This window comes from Eucyclogobius newberryi, unplaced genomic scaffold (genome assembly GCF_026437365.1).
Source record: "Eucyclogobius newberryi isolate DKJ021-1_F unplaced genomic scaffold, fEucNew1.0.hap1 SCAF_1, whole genome shotgun sequence".
Classification (NCBI taxonomy): Eukaryota; Metazoa; Chordata; class Actinopteri; order Gobiiformes; family Gobiidae; genus Eucyclogobius; species Eucyclogobius newberryi.
In genome coordinates this window covers 40,535,045-40,552,741 of record NW_027315723.1, presented here as the reverse complement: position 1 = coordinate 40,552,741, position 17,697 = coordinate 40,535,045, and the positions used below count along the sequence as shown (strand labels likewise).

Sequence of the window (17,697 nt, the reverse complement as noted above, 5' to 3'; positions counted from 1 at the left end):
TAAAGCTCTAAAGACACACCTCAGAGTGTACAAAGCTCTAAAGACACACCTCAGAGTGTAATAAAGCTCTAAAGACACACCTCAGAGTGTAATAAAGCTCTAAAGACACACCTCAGAGTGTATAAAGCTCTAAAGACACACCTCAGAGTGTATAAAGCTCTAAAGACACACCTCAGAGCGGTATAAAGCTCTAAAGACACAACTCAGAGTGTATAAAGCTCTAAAGACACACCTCAGAGTGTACAAAGCTCTAAAGACACACCTCAGAGTGTAATAAAGCTCTAAAGACACACCTCAGAGTGTAATAAAGCTCTAAAGACACACCTCAGAGTGTATAAAGCTCTAAAGACACACCTCAGAGTGTGTAAAGCTCTAAAGACACACCTCAGAGTGTAATAAAGCTCTAAAGACACACCTCAGAGTGTATAAAGCTCTAAAGACACACCTCAGAGTGTACAAAGCTCTAAAGACACACCTCAGAGTGTAATAAAGCTCTAAAGACACACCTCAGAGTGTAATAAAGCTCTAAAGACACACCTCAGAGTGTAATAAAGCTCTAAAGACACACCTCAGAGAGGTATAAAGCTCTAAAGACACACCTCAGAGCGGTATAAAGCTCTAAAGACACACCTCAGAGTGTATAAAGCTCTAAAGACACACCTCAGAGCGGTATAAAGCTCTAAAGACACACCTCAGAGCGGTATAGAGCTCTAAAGACACACCTCAGAGCGATATAAAGCTCTAAAGACACACCTCAGAGTGTATAAAGCTCTAAAGACACACCTCAGAGTGTGTAAAGCTCTAAAGACACACCTCAGAGTGTAATAAAGCTCTAAAGACACACCTCAGAGTGTATAAAGCTCTAAAGACACACCTCAGAGTGTACAAAGCTCTAAAGACACACCTCAGAGTGTAATAAAGCTCTAAAGACACACCTCAGAGTGTAATAAAGCTCTAAAGACACACCTCAGAGTGTAATAAAGCTCTAAAGACACACCTCAGAGAGGTATAAAGCTCTAAAGACACACCTCAGAGCGGTATAAAGCTCTAAAGACACACCTCAGAGTGTATAAAGCTCTAAAGACACACCTCAGAGCGGTATAAAGCTCTAAAGACACACCTCAGAGCGGTATAGAGCTCTAAAGACACACCTCAGAGCGATATAAAGCTCTAAAGACACACCTCAGAGTGTATAAAGCTCTAAAGACACACCTCAGAGTGGTATAAAGCTCTAAAGACACACCTCAGAGCGGTATAGAGCTCTAAAGACACACCTCAGAGCGATATAAAGCTCTAAAGACACACCTCAGAGCGGTATAAAGCTCTAAAGACACACCTCAGAGCGGTATAGGGCTCTAAAGACACACCTCAGAGCGATATAAAGCTCTAAAAACACACCTCAGAGCGGTATAGAGCTCTAAAGACACACCTCAGAGTGTAATAAAGCTCTAAAGACACAACTCAGAGTGTTTAAAGCTCTAAAGACACACCTCAGAGTGTATAAAGCTCTAAAGACACTCCTCAGAGTGTAATAAAGCTCTAAAGACACACCTCAGAGTGTATAAAGCTCTAAAGACACACCTCAGAGTGGTATAGAACTCTAAAGACACACCTCAGAGTGTATAAAGCTCTAAAGACACACCTCAGAGTGGTATAAAGCTCTAAAGACACACCTCAGAGCGGTATAAAGCTCTAAAGACACACCTCAGAGCGGTATAGAGCTCTAAAGACACACCTCAGAGTGGTATAAAGCTCTAAAGACACACCTCAGAGCGGTATAAAGCTCTAAAGACACACCTCAGAGCGGTATAAAGCTCTAAAGACACACCTCAGAGTGGTATAGAGCTCTAAAGACACACCTCAGAGTGTATAAAGCTCTAAAGACACACCTCAGAGCGGTATAAAGCTCTTAAGACACACCTCAGAGCGGTATAAAGCTCTAAAGACACACCTCAGAGTGGTATAGAGCTCTAAAGACACACCTCAGAGTGTATAAAGCTCTAAAGACACAACTCAGAGTGTATAAAGCTCTAAAGACACACCTCAGAGTGTACAAAGCTCTAAAGACACACCTCAGAGTGTAATAAAGCTCTAAAGACACACCTCAGAGTGTAATAAAGCTCTAAAGACACACCTCAGAGTGTATAAAGCTCTAAAGACACACCTCAGAGTGTGTAAAGCTCTAAAGACACACCTCAGAGTGTACAAAGCTCTAAAGACACACCTCAGAGTGTAATAAAGCTCTAAAGACACACCTCAGAGCGGTATAGGGCTCTAAAGACACACCTCAGAGCGATATAAAGCTCTAAAGACACACCTCAGAGCGGTATAGAGCTCTAAAGACACACCTCAGAGTGTTATAAAGCTCTAAAGACACAACTCAGAGTGTTTAAAGCTCTAAAGACACACCTCAGAGTGTATAAAGCTCTAAAGACACACCTCAGAGTGTATAAAGCTCTAAAGACACTCCTCAGAGTGTAATAAAGCTCTAAAGACACACCTCAGAGTGTATAAAGCTCTAAAGACACACCTCAGAGTGGTATAGAACTCTAAAGACACACCTCAGAGTGTATAAAGCTCTAAAGACACACCTCAGAGTGGTATAAAGCTCTAAAGACACACCTCAGAGTGGTATAAAGCTCTAAAGACACACCTCAGAGCGGTATAGAGCTCTAAAGACACACCTCAGAGTGTATAAAGCTCTAAAGACACACCTCAGAGTGGTATAAAGCTCTAAAGACACACCTCAGAGTGTATAAAGCTCTAAAGACACACCTCAGAGCGGTATAGAGCTCTAAAGACACACCTCAGAGTGTATAAAGCTCTAAAGACACACCTCAGAGTGGTATAAAGCTCTAAAGACACACCTCAGAGTGGTATAAAGCTCTAAAGACACACCTCAGAGCGATATAAAGCTCTAAAGACACACCTCAGAGTGTATAAAGCTCTAAAGACACACCTCAGAGTGTAATAAAGCTCTAAAGACACACCTCAGAGTGTAATAAAGCTCTAAAGACACACCTCAGAGTGGTATAAAGCTCTAAAGACACACCTCAGAGCGATATAAAGCTCTAAAGACACACCTCAGAGTGTATAAAGCTCTAAAGACACACCTCAGAGTGTATAAAGCTCTAAAGACACACCTCAGAGCGATATAAAGCTCTAAAGACACACCTCAGAGCGGTATAAAGCTCTAAAGACACACCTCAGAGCGGTATAGGGCTCTAAAGACACACCTCAGAGCGGTATAGAGCTCTAAAGACACACCTCAGAGTGTAATAAAGCTCTAAAGACACAACTCAGAGTGTTTAAAGCTCTAAAGACACACCTCAGAGTGTATAAAGCTCTAAAGACACACCTCAGAGTGTATAAAGCTCTAAAGACACTCCTCAGAGTGTAATAAAGCTCTAAAGACACACCTCAGAGTGTATAAAGCTCTAAAGACACACCTCAGAGTGGTATAGAACTCTAAAGACACACCTCAGAGTGTATAAAGCTCTAAAGACACACCTCAGAGTGGTATAAAGCTCTAAAGACACACCTCAGAGTGTATAAAGCTCTAAAGACACACCTCAGAGTGTATAAAGCTCTAAAGACACACCTCAGAGTGTATAAAGCTCTAAAGACACACCTCAGAGCGGTATAGAGCTCTAAAGACACACCTCAGAGTGTATAAAGCTCTAAAGACACACCTCAGAGTGGTATAAAGCTCTAAAGACACACCTCAGAGCGGTATAAAGCTCTAAAGACACACCTCAGAGCGGTATAGGGCTCTAAAGACACACCTCAGAGCGATATAAAGCTCTAAAGACACACCTCAGAGCGGTATAGAGCTCTAAAGACACACCTCAGAGTGTATAAAGCTCTAAAGACACACCTCAGAGTGGTATAAAGCTCTAAAGACACACCTCAGAGCGGTATAAAGCTCTAAAGACACACCTCAGAGCGGTATAGAGCTCTAAAGACACACCTCAGAGTGGTATAGAGCTCTTAAGACACACCTCAGAGTGTATAAAGCTCTAAAGACACACCTCAGAGCGGTATAAAGCTCTAAAGACACACCTCAGAGCGATATAAAGCTCTAAAGACACACCTCAGAGTGGTATAAAGCTCTAAAGACACACCTCAGAGCGATATAAAGCTCTAAAGACACACCTCAGAGCGGTATAGAGCTCTAAAGACACACCTCAGAGTGTAATAAAGCTCTAAAGACACAACTCAGAGTGTTTAAAGCTCTAAAGACACACCTCAGAGTGTATAAAGCTCTAAAGACACACCTCAGAGTGTATAAAGCTCTAAAGACACTCCTCAGAGTGTATAAAGCTCTAAAGACACACCTCAGAGCGGTATAGAGCTCTAAAGACACACCTCAGAGTGTATAAAGCTCTAAAGACACACCTCAGAGTGGTATAAAGCTCTAAAGACACACCTCAGAGCGGTATAAAGCTCTAAAGACACACCTCAGAGCGGTATAGGGCTCTAAAGACACACCTCAGAGCGATATAAAGCTCTAAAGACACACCTCAGAGCGGTATAGAGCTCTAAAGACACACCTCAGAGTGTATAAAGCTCTAAAGACACACCTCAGAGTGGTATAAAGCTCTAAAGACACACCTCAGAGCGGTATAAAGCTCTAAAGACACACCTCAGAGCGGTATAGAGCTCTAAAGACACACCTCAGAGTGGTATAGAGCTCTTAAGACACACCTCAGAGTGTATAAAGCTCTAAAGACACACCTCAGAGCGGTATAAAGCTCTAAAGACACACCTCAGAGCGATATAAAGCTCTAAAGACACACCTCAGAGTGGTATAAAGCTCTAAAGACACACCTCAGAGCGATATAAAGCTCTAAAGACACACCTCAGAGCGGTATAGAGCTCTAAAGACACACCTCAGAGTGTAATAAAGCTCTAAAGACACAACTCAGAGTGTTTAAAGCTCTAAAGACACACCTCAGAGTGTATAAAGCTCTAAAGACACACCTCAGAGTGTATAAAGCTCTAAAGACACTCCTCAGAGTGTATAAAGCTCTAAAGACACACCTCAGAGTGTAATAAAGCTCTAAAGACACACCTCAGAGTGTAATAAAGCTCTAAAGACACACCTCAGAGTGTAATAAAGCTCTAAAGACACACCTCAGAGTGTATAAAGCTCTAAAGACACACCTCAGAGTGGTATAAAGCTCTAAAGACACACCTCAGAGTGTATAAAGCTCTAAAGACACACCTCAGAGTGGTATAGAGCTCTAAAGACACACCTCAGAGTGTATAAAGCTCTAAAGACACACCTCAGAGTGGTATAAAGCTCTAAAGACACACCTCAGAGTGGTATAGAGCTCTAAAGACACACCTCAGAGTGTATAAAGCTCTAAAGACACACCTCAGAGCGGTATAAAGCTCTAAAGACACACCTCAGAGCGGTATAGAGCTCTAAAGACACACCTCAGAGCGGTATAAAGCTCTAAAGACACAACTCAGAGTGTTTAAAGCTCTAAAGACACACCTCAGAGTGTATAAAGCTCTAACGACACACCTCAGAGTGTATAGAGCTCTAAAGACACACCTCAGAGTGTAATAAAGCTCTAAAGACACAACTCAGAGTGTTTAAAGCTCTAAAGACACACCTCAGAGTGTATAAAGCTCTAACGACACACCTCAGAGTGTATAAAGCTCTAAAGACACACCTCAGAGTGGTATAAAGCTCTAAAGACACACCTCAGAGCGGTATAAAGCCCTAAAGACACACCTCAGAGTGTATAAAGCTCTAAAGACACACCTCAGAGTGTATAAAGCTCTAAAGACACACCTCAGAGTGTAATAAAGCTCTAAAGACACACCTCAGAGTGTATAAAGCTCTAAAGACACACCTCAGAGTGTAATAAAGCTCTAAAGACACACCTCAGAGTGTATAAAGCTCTAAAGACACACCTCAGAGTGTATAAAGCTCTAAAGACACACCTCAGAGCGTAATAAAGCTCTAAAGACACACCTCAGAGTGTATAAAGCTCTAAAGACACACCTCATGAGGACTATCGTACAAAAGAATGGTACAAATCCTCAAAAACAAATTTAAAATAGACAATTTAATAATAAACATATTGAGGCTCTTTACGATGGTCCAACATGAAGAATTAAATCAATGGTCACATGACTCACTGAGTCTGGAGTGAGGGGTCAGACAGGGCTGTGCTCTGTCCCTCCTGTTGTTCACTTTGTATTTGAACCATTGGCCCAGTTTATGAGACGATGGGAAACACTTGTTACAGTCGATGGGACGGAACATGAAATTGATGCAGATGAAGTCTTACTATATTATATTTATTTCCATACTCTATATTCAGGTGTGATACTTTATAAAGAACTATCAACAATCTTAGAGATAAACTTTACTCCTCTTTTATCCACTATAAAGAAAGATCTGGCAAGTCGAAGTCAAAGGATTAAAACGATAAAAATGAATGTTTTGTCCAGATTTCTCTCTCTGACCATCAGGAAAATGGACAAAAGAATTTCAAAATAGACAAATTTGACAAATATTTTTATTATTTTGTATATATGTTTAATCTAAAAAACACAAAAACAATCATTATTATATTACCAAACATCTACCAGTATATACATGTTTGAATATACATATATATATATATATATATATATATATATATATATATATATATATATATATATATATATATATATATATATATATATATATATATATATATATATATATATATATATGTATATATATATATACATATATATACATATATATATGTATATATATATATATATGTGTATATATATACGTGTATATATATATGTGTATATATATATATATATGTGTGTATATATATATATATACATATATATATATATATATATATATATGTGTATGTGTATATATATTTATTTATTTATTATTTTATTTTTTTTCCAATCTGATTATAAGAGAAAAGAGAGCGGGGGGTTGTGAAGGAAAGAGAGAAAAAATATAATGCATTTTTGGGACTCGGCAGCGCAGCCTCGACTCATGCGTTTCCATGGCAACAGGCTCCGGAGCGAGAGAGAGAGAGACCGAAGGACAAAATGCTCTTACTCAAAAAACATGCAACTGAACATCTGACCAAAGATTTTAGACCTGTTTATTCTGAAAGGACTAAACCAGGACTAAACCAGGACTAAACCAGGACTAAACCAGGTCCAAACCAGGACTAAACCAGGACTAAACCAGGTCTAAACCAGGACTAAACCAGGACTAAACCAGGTCCAAACCAGGTCTAAACCAGGACTAAACCAGGACTAAACCAGGACTAAACCAGGACTAAGCCCAGGACTAAACCAGGTCTAAACCAGGACTAAACCAGGACTAAACCAGGTCCAAACCAGGACTAAACCAGGTCTAAACCAGGACTAAACCAGGACTAAACCAGGTCTAAACCAGGACTAAACCAGGTCCAAACCAGGACTAAACCAGGACTTAACCAGGACTAAACCAGGTCTAAACCAGGTCCAAACCAGGACTAAACCAGGTCCAAACCAGGACTAAACCAGGTCTAAACCAGGACTTAACCAGGACTAAACCAGGACTAAACCAGGTCTAAACCAGGACTAAACCAGGACTAAACCAGGTCTAAACCAGGTCCAAACCAGGACTTAACCAGGACTAAACCAGGACTAAACCAGGACTAAACCAGGTCCAAACCAGGACTAAACCAGGACTAAACCAGGACTAAACCAGGACTAAACCAGGTCTAAACCAGGACTAAACCAGGTCTAAACCAGGACTAAACCAGGTCCAAACCAGGACTAAACCAGGACTAAACCAGGACTAAACCAGGTCTAAACCAGGACTAAACCAGGACTAAACCAGGTCCAAACCAGGACTTAACCAGGAGTAAACCAGGTCTAAACCAGGACTAAACCAGGCCTAAACCAGGTCTAAACCAGGTCCAAACCAGGACTTAACCAGGACTTAACCAGGTCCAAACCAGGACTAAACCAGGACTAAACCAGATCCAAACCAGGTCTAAACCAGGACTAAACCAGGTCTAAACCAGGACTAAACCAGGACTAAACCAGGACTAAACCAGCTCTAAACCAGGACTAAACCAGGTCTAAACCAGGACTAAACCAGGTCCAAACCAGGACTAAACCAGGACTAAACCAGATCCAAACCAGGTCTAAACCAGGACTAAACCAGGACTAAACCAGGACTAAACCAGGTCCAAACCAGGACTTAACCAGGACTAAACCAGGACTAAACCAGATCCAAACCAGGTCTAAACCAGGACTAAACCAGGTCTAAACCAGGACTAAACCAGGACTAAACCAGGACTAAACCAGGTCTAAACCAGGACTAAACCAGGTCCAAACCAGGACTAAACCAGGACTAAACCAGGACTAAACCAGGACTAAACCAGGTCCAAACCAGGACTAAACCAGGACTAAACCAGGTCTAAACCAGGACTAAACCAGGTCCAAACCAGGACTAAACCAGGACTAAACCAGGACTAAACCAGGACTAAACCAGGACTAAACCAGATCCAAACCAGGTCTAAACCAGGACTAAACCAGGACTAAACCAGGACTAAACCAGGACTAAACCGGGTCTAAACCAGGACTAAACCAGGACTAAACCAGGTCTAAACCAGGTCTAAACCAGGTCTAAACTAGGTCTAAACCAAGACTAAACCAGGACTAAACCAGGACTAAACCAGGTCTAAACCAGGTCTAAACCAGGTCTAAACTAGGTCTAAACCAGGACTAAACCAGGACTAAACCAGGTCCAAACAGTATCACACAATCAAACATGTTTTCAGTGTGTTTATATTGTGTGTTTTACTGGACAGTGTGAAACGGGTTTTATGATTTTATTTTTCAAAACATGAATCTTTTGTGTTGGAAATGAGGCTCCTTAAAACTGTCTCCAGTCGGCTAACGTTTATTAGCATAGCCACTAGCATTAGCATTAGCTGCTAACGACCTGAAACCGCTCAGCCTCAGTCTGGAGTTACCTCTGTAAGTCCACTGTCCCCTCCTGACCACAGGGGGCGTGACAGAAGAGTAACAGCCACAGTGAACATGCGGCTCCTGTCCTCCAGGGGACATGAGTTCACGTCACATGGGTTCACGTCACATGGGTTCACGTCTCATGGGTTCACGTCTCATGGGTTCACGTCGTATGGGTTCACGTCGTATGGGTTCATGTCACATGGGTTCATGTCACATGGGTTCACGTCTCATAGGTTCACGTCGTATGGGTTCACGTCACATGGGTTCATGTCACATGGGTTCACGTCTCATAGGTTCACGTCGTATGGGTTCACGTCACATGGGTTCACGTCTCATGGGTTCATGTCACATGGGTTCACGTCTCATGGGTTCACGTCTCATGGGTTCACGTCACATGGGTTCACGTCCCATGGGTTCACGTCACATGGGTTCACGTCACATGGGTTCACGTCCCATGGGTTCACGTCACATGGGTTCACGTCTCATGGGTTCACGTCACATGGGTTTAAGTCACATGGGTTCACGTCCCATGGGTTCACGTCACATGGGTTCACGTCTCATGGGTTCACGTCTCATGGGTTCACGTCTCATGGGTTCACGTCACATGGGTTTAAGTCACATGGGTTCACGTCTCATGGGTTCACGTCTCATGGGTTCACGTCACATGGGTTCACGTCTCATGGGTTCATGTCACATGGGTTCACGTCTCATGGGTTCACGTCTCAGTGTCAGTGACCGTTACATGTCCTGGTTTGGACCGTGTGAGGCTGGTCTGCTGTGTGCAGCATGTTTCGTTCGCATGATTCCGTGTGAATCGTGCGTTTTGAGCGGCCAAAAGCTAAACTCTGGCAACGACTTCTCTTCTTTCCTCTTTGTCTCTCTCTTCTTTGTCTCCGGCTGCAGGTTTTCCAGTTCAGCTCCAGACATTCATCACAGAGATATTCGTGCCCAGACGCTTCGCTCGCTCCTCTGACGCCAAAAGACAAACGACTCCGGATTTACATAAAAGTGAAAGTTCCGTCTCTGCGGCAGGTTCGGCCCGTCAAGAAAATGTGCACTTTCGAGATGAGCAACAGACCACAGAAACACCACAGGAACCACCACAGAAACACCACAGGAACCACCACAGAAACACCACAGGAACCACCACAGAAACACCACAGGAACCACCACAGAAACACCACAGGAACCACCACAGAAACACCACAAAAACACCACGGAAAACACAGAAAGCACAGAAAGCACAGAAAGACCACATAAACCACCACAGAAACCACAGAAACACCACAGGAACCACAGAAACACCACAGAAACACCACAGAAAGCACTGAAACACCACATAAACCACCACAGAAACACAACAGAAACACCACAGAAACCACAGAGACCACAGAAACACAACAGAAACACCACAGCAGCCACAGAAACACCACAGAAACACCACAGAAAGCACTGAAACACCACATAAACCACCACAGAAACACAACAGAAACACCACAGAAACCACAGAGACCACAGAAACACAACAGAAACACCACAGCAGCCACAGAAACACCACAGAAACACCACAGAAACACCACAGAAAGCACTGAAACACCACATAAACCACCACAGAAACACAACAGAAACACCACAGAAACCAGAGACCACGGAAACCTCGGCAAACACAGAAACCACAGGAACCACAGAAACCACGGCGACCACGGAGACCACAGCAACCACGGAAACCACAGGAACCACCACAGAAACCACGGAGACCACAGAAACCACGGCAACCACAAAAAACACAGAGACCAGGGAAACCACGGCAACCACAGAAACCACAGAAACACCACAGAAACCACAGAAACACCACAGGAACCACAGAAACACCACAGGAACCACAGAAACACCACAGGAACCACAGAAACACCACAGAAACACCACAGAAACACCACAGAAACACCACAGGAACCACAGAAATACCACAGGAACCACAGAAACACCACAGAAACCACAGAAACCACAGAAACACCACAGGAACCACAGAAACACCACAGGAACCACAGAAACACCACAGGAACCACAGAAACACCACAGGAACCACAGAAACACCACAGAAACACCACAGAAACCACAGAAACACCACAGGAACCACAGAAACACCACAGGAACCACAGAAACACCACAGAAACACCACAGGAACCACAGAAACACCACAGAAACCACAGAAACACCACAGGAACCACAGAAACACCACAGGAACCACAGAAACACCACAGGAACCACAGAAACACCACAGGAACCACAGAAACACCACAGAAACACCACAGGAACCACAGAAACACCACAGAAACCACAGAAACACCACAGGAACCACAGAAACACCACAGGAACCACAGAAACACCACAGGAACCACAGAAACACCACAGAAACCACAGAAACACCACAGGAACCACAGAAACACCACAGGAACCACAGAAACACCACAGAAACACCACAGGAACCACAGAAACACCACAGAAACCACAGAAACACCACAGGAACCACAGAAACACCACAGGAACCACAGAAACACCACAGGAACCACAGAAACACCACAGGAACCACAGAAACACCACAGAAACACCACAGGAACCACAGAAACACCACAGAAACCACAGAAACACCACAGGAACCACAGAAACACCACAGGAACCACAGAAACACCACAGGAACCACAGAAACACCACAGAAACCACAGAAACACCACAGGAACCACAGAAACACCACAGGAACCACAGAAACACCACAGGAACCACAGAAACACCACAGAAACCAGAGACCACGGAAACCTCGGCAAACACAGAAACCACAGGAACCACAGAAACCACGGCGACCACGGAGACCACAGGAACCACCACAGAAACCACGGAGACCACAGAAACCACGGCAACCACAAGAAACACAGAGACCAGGGAAACCACGGCAACCACAGAAACCACAGAAACACCACAGGAACCACAGAAACACCACAGGAACCACAGAAACACCACAGGAACCACAGAAACACCACAGGAACCACAGAAACACCACAGAAACCACAGAAACACCACAGGAACCACAGAAACACCACAGGAACCACAGAAACACCACAGGAACCACAGAAACACCACAGGAACCACAGAAACACCACAGAAACCACAGAAACACCACAGGAACCACAGAAACACCACAGAAACACCACAGAAACCACAGAAACACCACATGAACCACAGAAACACCACATGAACCACAGAAACACCACAGGAACCACAGAAACACCACAGAAACACCACAGAAACACCACAGGAACCACAGAAACACCACAGGAACCACAGAAACACCACAGGAACACCACAGAAACCACAGAAACACCACAGGAACCACAGAAACACCACAGGAACCACAGAAACACCACAGGAACCACACCTTCATCAGGAATACTGAGAAAACTGCTCGAAACACAAAGACAAACGTGTCTGATTCTCTAAGAGAAACGGTTTATAAGTCTGAGTTAGAGCGAAGGAAATCACAGTAAATAAGCACCATTTTTGTCACATTTAGTGAACAAATGTGATCTTTACGGGCATTTCGTGTTTCAGTCTCTCCCGCTTCAGCTCTGACCAGAACTGTCCTCTCACACGCGTCCCACAATGCACCAGGGCACCTCCCACAATGCACTGGGGCACCTCCCACAATGCACCGGGGCACCTCCCACAATGCCCCTTGTGCACTCACACACTTCAGCCAAGTGTGTAGTGCAAACGTTAGCCTCAGAGTTAGCGTTAGCCTCAGAGTTAGCATTAGGCCCAGAGTAAGTGTTAGCCCCAGAGTTAGCGTAAGCCCCAGAGTTAGCGTTAGCCCCAGAGTTAGCGTTAGCCCCAGAGTTAGTATTAGCCTCAGAGTTAGCATAAGCCTCAGAGGTAGCATTAAGCCCAGCGTAAATGTTAGCCTCAGAGTTAGCATTAGCCTCAGAGTTAGCATTAGCCTCAGAGTTAGCATTAGCCTCAGAGTTAGCGTAAGCCCCAGAGTTGGTTAACATCAGGCTCAGAGTTAACGTTATTCTCAGAGTTAGCGTTAGTCCCAAAGTTAGCGTTACCCCCGGATTTAGCATTAGCCTCAGAGCTAAAGTTAGCCTCAGAGTAAGCATTATCCTCAGAGTTAGTATTCGCCTCAGAGTTAGCGTTATCATCAGAGATAGCGTTAGGCCCAGAGTTAGCGTTAGCCTCAGAGTTAGCGTTATCATCAGAGATAGCGTTAGGCCCAGAGTTAGAGGTAGCCTCAGAGTTATCATCAGTTCTTAAAGTCCGGCTCCACTTTCTGAGGCCGTCGTGACTCAATCATGTGACTTGAGTTTATTTGTGCCGTTTGTGTTTCATGTGGAAAGACCCAGAGATCACATGACCCATACACCTGACCTCTGACCTCTGACCTCGTCCCACACTCGCTCTCGTGGGTTCAGCTCTGAAGTAGATTAGTTTCATTTTAATCTGAGTCACGTGATCAGTTCAAGTATCGACTTGTTTCATCAGAGCTTCAATGAGAATCGATCGTCTAACGAGCCACTTCCTCTGATCACATGACAACGATTAACGAGCCACTTCCTCTGATCACATGACAACGATTAACGAGTCACTTCCTCTGATCAAAAGACAACGATTAACGAGTCACTTCCTCTGATCACATGACGATTAACGAACCACTTCCTCTGATCACATGACAACGATTAACGAGCCACTTCCTCTGATCAAAAGACAACGATTAACGAGCCACTTCCTCTGATCACATGACAACGATTAACGAGCCACTTCCTCTGATCAAAAGACAACGATTAACGAGCCACTTCCTCTGATCACATGACGATTAACGAGCCACTTCCTCTGATCACATGACGATTAACGAGCCACTTCCTCTGATCACATGACAACGATTAACGAGCCACTTCCTCTGATCACATGACAACGATTAACGAGCCACTTCCTCTGATCACATGACGATTAACGAGCCACTTCCTCTGATCACATGACAACGATTAACGAGCCACTTCCTCTGATCACATGACGATTAACGAGCCACTTCCTCTGATCACATGACAACGATTAACGAGCCACTTCCTCTGATCACATGACAACGATTAACGAGCCACTTCCTCTGATCACATGACAACGATTAACGAGCCACTTCCTCTGATCACATGACGATTAACGAGCCACTTCCTCTGATCACATGACGATTAACGAGCCACTTCCTCTGATCACATGACAACGATTAACGAACCACTTCCTCTGATCACATGACGATTAACGAGCCACTTCCTCTGATCACATGACAACGATTAACGAGCCACTTCCTCTGATCACATGACAACGATTAACGAGCCACTTCCTCTGATCACATGACGATTAACGAGCCACTTCCTCTGATCACATGACAACGATTAACGAGCCACTTCCTCTGATCACATGACGATTAACGAGCCACTTCCTCTGATCACATGACAACGATTAACGAGCCACTTCCTCTGATCACATGACAACGATTAACGAGCCACTTCCTCTGATCACATGACGATTAACGAACCACTTCCTCTGATCACATGACAACGATTAACGAGCCACTTCCTCTGATCACATGACAACGATTAACGAGCCACTTCCTCTGATCACATGACAACGATTAACGAGCCACTTCCTCTGATCACATGACAACGATTAAAGAACCACTTCCTCTGATCACATGACAACGATTAACGAGCCACTTCCTCTGATCACATGACAACGATTAACGAGCCACTTCCTCTGATCACATGACGATTAACGAGCCACTTCCTCTGATCACATGACAACGATTAACGAGCCACTTCCTCTGATCACATGACAACGATTAACGAACCACTTCCTCTGATCACATGACGATTAACGAGCCACTTCCTCTGATCACATGACAACGATTAACGAGCCACTTCCTCTGATCACATGACGATTAACGAGCCACTTCCTCTGATCACATGACAACGATTAACGAGCCACTTCCTCTGATCACATGACAACGATTAACGAGCCACTTCCTCTGATCACATGACGATTAACGAACCACTTCCTCTGATCACATGACAACGATTAACGAGCCACTTCCTCTGATCACATGACAACGATTAACGAGCCACTTCCTCTGATCACATGACAACGATTAACGAGCCACTTCCTCTGATCACATGACGATTAACGAACCACTTCCTCTGATCACATGACAACGATTAACGAGCCACTTCCTCTGATCACATGACAACGATTAACGAGCCACTTCCTCTGATCACATGACAACGATTAACGAGCCACTTCCTCTGATCACATGACAACGATTAACGAGCCACTTCCTCTGATCACATGACAACGATTAACGAGCCACTTCCTCTGATCACATGACGATTAACGAACCACTTCCTCTGATCAGATGACAACGATTAACGAGCCACTTCCTCTGATCACATGACAACGATTAACGAGCCACTTCCTCTGATCACATGACAACGATTAACGAACCACTTCCTCTGATCACATGACAATGATTAACCTCCTGAGCGTTATGAACCCCCTGAACCTCCTGAATATTATGAACCCCCTGGACCTCCTGAAGCTCCTGAGCGTTATGAACCCCCTGAACCCCCTGAACCTCCTGAGCGTTATGAACCCCCTGAACCTCCTGAACCCCATGAACCCCCTGAATCTCCTGAAGCTCCTGAAGCTCCTGAATGTTATGTACCCCCTGAACCCCCTGAATCTCCTGAAGCTCCTGAAGCTCCTGAATGTTATGTACCCCCTGAACCTCCTGAACCCCCTGAACCTCCTGAAGCTCCTGAATGTTATGAACCCCCTGAACCTCCTGAGCGTTATGAACCCCCTGAACCTCCTGAACCTCCTGAAGCTCCTGAGCGTTATGATCCCCCTGAACCCCCAAGAACAAAAATAGAGTAAAAGGAAACCTATATTAGATATATTTATATATTATTATATATACAAACCATGACATCACTGGAGTAAACCATGACATCACTGTGTCACATGACACTGTAAACACCTGTTTCTGTTGTGATGAACACATCTGCGCATGTCACACAGACCGACACCGCAAACACCGTAAACACTGTAAACACCGTAGTAAACACCGCAAACACCGTAAACAGTGTAAACACCGCAAACACCGTAAACACTGTAAACACCGTAAACAGTGTAAACACCGCAAACACCGTAGTAAACACCGTAAACAGTGTAAACACCGTAGTAAACACTGTAAACAATGTAAACACCTCAAACACAGTAGTAAACACCGTAAACAGTGTAAACACCGCAAACACCGTAGTAAACACCGTAAACAGTGTAAACACCGTAGTAAACACCGTAAACAATGTAAACACCTCAAACACAGTAGTAAACACCGTAAACAGTGTAAACAGTGTAAACACCGTAAACACTGTAGTAAACACCGTAAACAGTGTAAACAATGTAAACACCTCAAACACAGTAGTAAACACCGTAAACAGTGTAAACAATGTAAACACCTCAAACACAGTAGTAAACACCGTAAACAGTGTAAACAGTGTAAACACCTCAAACACAGTAGTAAACACCGTAAACAGTGTAAACAGTGTAAACACCTCAAACACAGTAGTAAACACCGTAAACAGTGTAAACAATGTAAACACCTCAAACACAGTAGTAAACACCGTAAACAGTGTAAACAATGTAAACACCTCAAACACAGTAGTAAACACCGTAAACAGTGTAAACAGTGTAAACACCTCAAACACAGTAGTAAACACCGTAAACAGTGTAAACAATGTAAACACCTCAAACACAGTAGTAAACACCGTAAACAGTGTAAACACCTCAAACACAGTAGTAAACACCGTAAACAGTGTAAACAGTGTAAACACCTCAAACACAGTAGTAAACACCGTAAACAGTGTAAACACCGTAAACAATGTAAACACCGTAAACACCGTAAACACAGTAGTAAACACCATAAACAGTATAAACACCGCAAACACGGTAGTAAACACCGTGTCCACAGCAGCGCGTTACGTCCCCCGCGCGCGCACACGCACGCGCACGCACAACACGCCTCCGGTTCAGACTCGCCGCTGTCACAAAGAAATAACGCGTGCCTTTATTTACCGCGCGTGGCGTGTTCCGCGGTGTCGCGTGTCCACAGACGCGCCCGCGGCACGCGCCGCACACGGCGCACGCGCTGCCACGTATCGCGCCGCTCGTTATGGCCGTAAAGGCAAGAGACTCACCACGGCTGCTCCAGGTCCCAGTCCCGGAAGAAGTCCAGCTCAAACAGATCCATGAAGCACGAGCCCCGGTGTGCACGCGTGAGATGCTACGGGAGCCACGGAGGAGGAACCGAGGAGTGACGTGACGGACTAGTGAGAGAGAGAGTGAGGAGAGAGGGAGGGAAAGAGAGAGGGAGGAGGAGGAGGAGGAGGAGGAGGAGCCAAAAACATATGGTCTGAAATTTAAATTTGCTTGAAAAAAATCAGAAATGGGAAGACCAGGCTCAAACATCTCCATGGCAACGGTTCTTATTAAAAAGTAGAAGCAAGTTTAATTGTAGAGCACAACTATGAGTCGTTAAAAGTGCTGCACACAAGAAGAAAACGTGCATGAAAATCAAAAATC

General features: G+C 44.1%; 1 protein-coding gene across 1 annotated transcript in view; it reads right to left on the bottom strand.

Annotated features, from left to right (window-relative positions):
- aff2 (AF4/FMR2 family, member 2) overlaps positions 1 to 17,423 on the bottom strand; it is a 74,420-nt gene extending 56,997 nt beyond the window's left edge. Inside the window, exon 1 of the mRNA XM_072450335.1 lies at positions 17,313 to 17,423. Within this exon, the coding sequence (XP_072306436.1) occupies positions 17,313 to 17,365 (53 nt within the window). The 5' untranslated portion in view covers positions 17,366 to 17,423. The remainder of the gene's footprint in view (positions 1 to 17,312) is intronic.
- Between the last annotated feature and the right edge of the window lie 274 nt (positions 17,424 to 17,697).